This window comes from Nicotiana tomentosiformis, chromosome 9 (genome assembly GCF_000390325.3).
Source record: "Nicotiana tomentosiformis chromosome 9, ASM39032v3, whole genome shotgun sequence".
NCBI classification, from domain to species: Eukaryota; Viridiplantae; Streptophyta; class Magnoliopsida; order Solanales; family Solanaceae; genus Nicotiana; species Nicotiana tomentosiformis.
The window spans coordinates 40,780,833-40,785,658 of record NC_090820.1 but is presented as its reverse complement, the minus strand read 5'-3'; the positions used below and the strand labels follow the sequence as shown (position 1 = coordinate 40,785,658).

At 42.7% G+C, this 4,826-nt stretch overlaps 1 protein-coding gene across 1 annotated transcript; it reads left to right on the top strand.

Annotated features, from left to right (window-relative positions):
• Positions 1 to 3,535: 3,535 nt before the first annotated feature.
• Positions 3,536 to 4,009, top strand: LOC138898650 (uncharacterized). Its single transcript, XM_070184730.1, has one exon. It carries the CDS (start codon positions 3,536 to 3,538, stop codon positions 4,007 to 4,009), a length of 474 nt encoding a protein of 157 aa, XP_070040831.1.
• Positions 4,010 to 4,826: the final 817 nt, after the last annotated feature.

The following is a 4,826-nucleotide window of genomic DNA, read 5'->3' as shown; positions in this document are numbered from 1 at the left end:
CTCAATCTCTTTTATAAATTTATAAAATCTAGACCGCTTATGTACCAATTTCAAAACTCTTTCAAAATCTCTTATGAACCTTTTCATAAACTCAAATCCCGACCCTGCATTCATTCTGGCAATATCATCCTTAGGTGTACAGTAAGCAGCCTTTCCTATTACTAATCAAAGCCTTTTTACAAATAATTGATCCTAAACTTAGTCTAAATCCGATGGAACTGCCTCAGGTAAATTTTAAGGGGTACCTAACATCTTCCCCTTAGAAGAACAAGAACCCTTACCCATAATCTCACCGGTTAGAAGACCAATAAAGAACATGACTTTGTAATGAAATAGGTACCTTAGTATACCTTTAAATATTAGGTGGTGACTCTCTTTCATCAACAACAGAGAAATCACAAGTTGAATCATGTCTTGACTAGTGCAAAATAAGGTGCAACAACATGGCGACTCTGCTGGGGAATACCACACATAGGTTCTAACCTTAGCAGATTTAGACTAATTTGGCTTCTAGATTTATTTGTACATTGCTTTGATTATGATCAAAACTGCAATTACATGCTTACATGCCTTATTTGCTCTTTATAATTACTTGCTTTCTATGATCACTTTGCTATATTGCTGCTACACCCTTGCTTATTATTGCTTTATATATACTGTCATTACATCTCTTCCAATCGAGTCTTGGTCGTACACTATCACACACAATGGCACATGAGGGTTGTCTTTTACACCCCTCGAGTTTCGGAGAATGGCTTTGTCAAGTCAATCGACATAAATTCTCGTAGTTCTCAGTCCAACTCAAAAGTAGGAAACACTCTACTCTAATAAAATAGGTCATACTTCATAAACCCTAGGTGTGTTGGTCCCAGGAACCAACACACAATTAGGAAAGCCACCCCAATGTCAATGGGTCATGTACCCCAACGACATAATTTCTGTGAAAAGACAAACAAACATGACAAGACACTTACGGATCTGAAGCAAACACTTACCTAAATATATTTTCTTCTACCTACCTGGAAATGGAAATCAACCTGAAAATCCCTGAAATTAGCATGGTAATGGGAGCACCACATAAGCTGAAAAAATGGTGGAAGAATATTTGTGGGGAACACGAAGACGAATTTCGGACGCACCTAGGGGAATTAACTACATTGATGAACATCCGAGAAGACAAAGTGCTCACTCGCCTGTTGATAGAATTTTGGGATCCAGCTAAAGTGGTGTTCAAATTTGCCGACTGTGAGCTGGTATTGACATTGGAGAAAATCACCTGTTTTATGGAGTTGCCATTCAATGGAAGTATACCAGGGCTGCCAGTTACTATGCCTGGGTATCGGTTATTGGATGCTCTAGGTCTTACCAATAGTATAAGTCTCATAAGTATCGAGGAAGGGTAGGTGAGCCTTGACCAGATGTTCGATAGGTTTGGGCACCGTGAGAGTTACGAGTGGTACTCAGGGGAATTCCAATGTGACCAGGCGACATGGGAGAGCCTCAATCCTATCACTTTTATAATGGCACTGTTAGGATTATTGGTCTACCCACAGTGAAGGGCCCGCATCAACATCAACTTGTTACCAGTGGTCCTGGCAACCTTCCGCAGCAATCTTCAAGCCATTTTGGTACCGATGGTGTTGGCCGAGATGCTGATAGCTTTATTCGCATGTGCATGAGGATACGATTTCTTCAAAAGATGCAACTTATTGTTGCAGATTTGGGCTACTGAACACTTCTTCCAGCGGGAGGCTACTGTCGTCTACCTCATGGGTGTTAGTAATATGATCTGCAACCATAATGAAATAATGAGACACTTGATCTCCCCACATGGGCAAGAAGAATGGAGGGAAACACAGACCAATCTGACAGGAGAATGGATCAACTGGACACTCTCTTAGTAAGGTGGAAGAGCAATCTTTAGGACTCCCTAAAGGTACTTCATTGAGTTGATCGGATTATAAGGCATTCACCCGTACTCACCTCTACGGGTCCTCAGACAATTTGGGATGATCTAAGATGTGTCGTTGTGGACAAGGACGGTGTTGTACGAGGATGATTACAATGGCCAAATTCCAATTCCCAGGATAAGGAAACTGCAAGAAAAGTGGAATGACCTGGTAACAATTCTTATGGGTCATAATTCATGGTGCACCCCGAGTACTACGTCTGGATTAACGAACAAAAAGAACTGGCCCGCCCGAGCAGAGAGGGTATAGCTTGGTTATAAGGAACGGTGGTTGCTTTGAGGATTTACCATGATATCCTACCACAATATCTTGTGACCACATCAATGCAACGTCAGGTGGTCCCGGGATCCATTGACCATATGTTTCCACCGGCTGAAGAGAATGATCGGGTAGTAGAATGCAAATAGATAGAGTCAAACAGAGAACCAGAAGAAAATCCAAATGAGGAGTTTGGATTCAATCATGATGAGGAAGACCCGGAGGAGGATACGGAAGAGGAGCCAGAAGAAGAGAAGGGCACAAGAAGCGACCCAGGGAATGGTTATTAGAATTGGTTGATTTCCCATCCTTTCCCTACTTTGTACCTTTTATCCCTAGTTCTCTCTTTTACTTTCCAAATGGGCAATTGTCTAAGCCCATGCAACTTTGTGATGTATTCCTTGTTCCCGCTTGTATAAGTCCAAATTATCAATGAAAATAAGTCGCTTTGGATCTAAATATGTCAAGTCTAATTGTCTGTCAAACATCCGGGAATTAGTCTTACCTCCGGTAATGAGAGGTCCATGCAAATTCTAGGAACACGCTAGTTGTAATGCACGCATTATTTGCTCTATGTGATTTCTCGCTCGCATAAATGAAGAAATTGACTCTTGCTCTTTTTCTTTTCCTTCTTCTTATTTTTCTTTTGCTTTATTATTACCCCTCTCCCCCCCAAAAGAAAATAAAGTTGGTTTGCGTCGACTAAAACTGGCGGAGCCACCATACAGTCTAAGGTCTAAGGGAAAGATGTCAGCTACAGAAGACCCAACTGAATATGCTCTGGTCGTAGTCGACAGCACGGGGCGATCGAGGGAAAAAGACAGCACTAGGAATGATAAGCACACGGCCATGATGGCCGATGAAATGAAATTATTAAGGGAAGAGATACAACATATTAGAGAATTGGCGGACCTGGCCGTGACAACACTTCCTCATCCACCCAGATTCCCTTCTTTGGATTCACTTCCAAATCATTTTCCTTCAACATCGCGCCAAAACAACAACACCCAACCTCAACCCCCACCACTCAAGTTATACCTCCAGTAACACCTACCAACCCTCCAAATCCTCCTATTCATACTCCCTACATACCACAATATCCTTAGACATCACAAAAACTACCTATTACCACTAATGCAACTACCCCTCATCGTGACGGAGTCACTATCACCACCAACCAACACATACCTGTGGCACATGCCGCTACTTAAAAGCGGTACGTTCCCCCTGTATATGCCATTATCGAACTTACCTTTACAACACCCATCACGGTCAGGGTGCCATATGAGATCGATCAGTATGCCGAGATGGAGAGAGAGGCCAAGCTTAAGGAAGGAGAGTCGGTATCTGAACAATTGCAAATGTTGAGAAGGCAAATGAAGAGTCTCCAAGTTGCCCGAGGAAGTGAAAACCTGGATTATGAGGACCTGTGTATTTACCCAGAAGTGGATTTGCCAATAGGGTGCAAACCCCCAATGTTCGATACTTTCGACAGGACAGGGGACCCTCATGCACATATAAGAGCTTATTATAACAAGTTGGTCGGAGAGGGGAGAAATGCGAAACTAAGAATGAAATTGTTTATAAGGAGTATGACGGGAGAATCACACACCTGGTATACCCAACAGGACCCGCGGAATTGGAGAACTTGGCAAGATATGGCGGAGGACTTCATGAACTGTTTTCGATTCAATATAGAGATCACTCCTAATCGGTTTGTGCTGGTGAACCTGCAAAAACACTATCTGAGTCGTTTCAAGAATATGCACGACTGTAGATGACAGAGGCTCCCAGGGTGCAACCGCCACTGGACGACAGTGAACTGACCAAGTACTTCATCCAAGCCCAAGAGGGAATATACGTTGAAAAGATGATGGGAATAATGGGTCAAAGGTTGCCCGAGTTGGTTAAGATGAGAGATTTCTTAGAAGAGGGCATAAAATCTGGTAAGGTACAATCTATGGCAGCACTGCAAGTAGCGAGCAAGTCCATCCAGTCAAGTTCGATCGGTAGCGGGAAGAAAAAGAAAGAAGAGGTCTCAACAGCCGTCCCCTACTATCAAACTGGCCCATCTCATAGATGCACCTCTTATTCCCCAAACAACCACTCACTACCACCAACTTACACTCCAATCTATAATACTCAACCATACTACCATCCTCAACCACAATACAACCCTCCTTGAACAAAACAACAACCAAAACCACAATGACCATATGCTCATGTCCAAACCACTACTCACCAAAATCGACCTATGTATGCACCACGTCCTCGTCCCAACTTTGAATAAAGGGTTGCTAGAACCTTACCCTCATTGCTGAGCCTTTGTCCCAATTGTTTGAAAGGTTAAGAAGAGTAGGATTGATACACCCAATCGAGGAAAGGTTTCCTGAACATCTCTCCAAATATTTTGATGCCACTAAGAGATGTGTGTATCGTAATCCATTGCCAAATTATAGAAACCAGGGAGCCAACATGTTCACATTGGACGAAGAATATGAACTGAAGGGAACAATTGGCATTATGGGAAATTCATAAGACGCAAGGATCCCTCCTCAAAAGGATCTCATCATTTTCAGAAGAGACGGGCTTCCTATC

Excerpts from the sequence above, each read along its gene's own strand:
- LOC138898650 (XM_070184730.1), top strand. The coding sequence starts at position 3,536 with ATGGAGAGAGAGGCCAAGCTTAAGGAAGGAGAGTCGGTATCTGAACAA.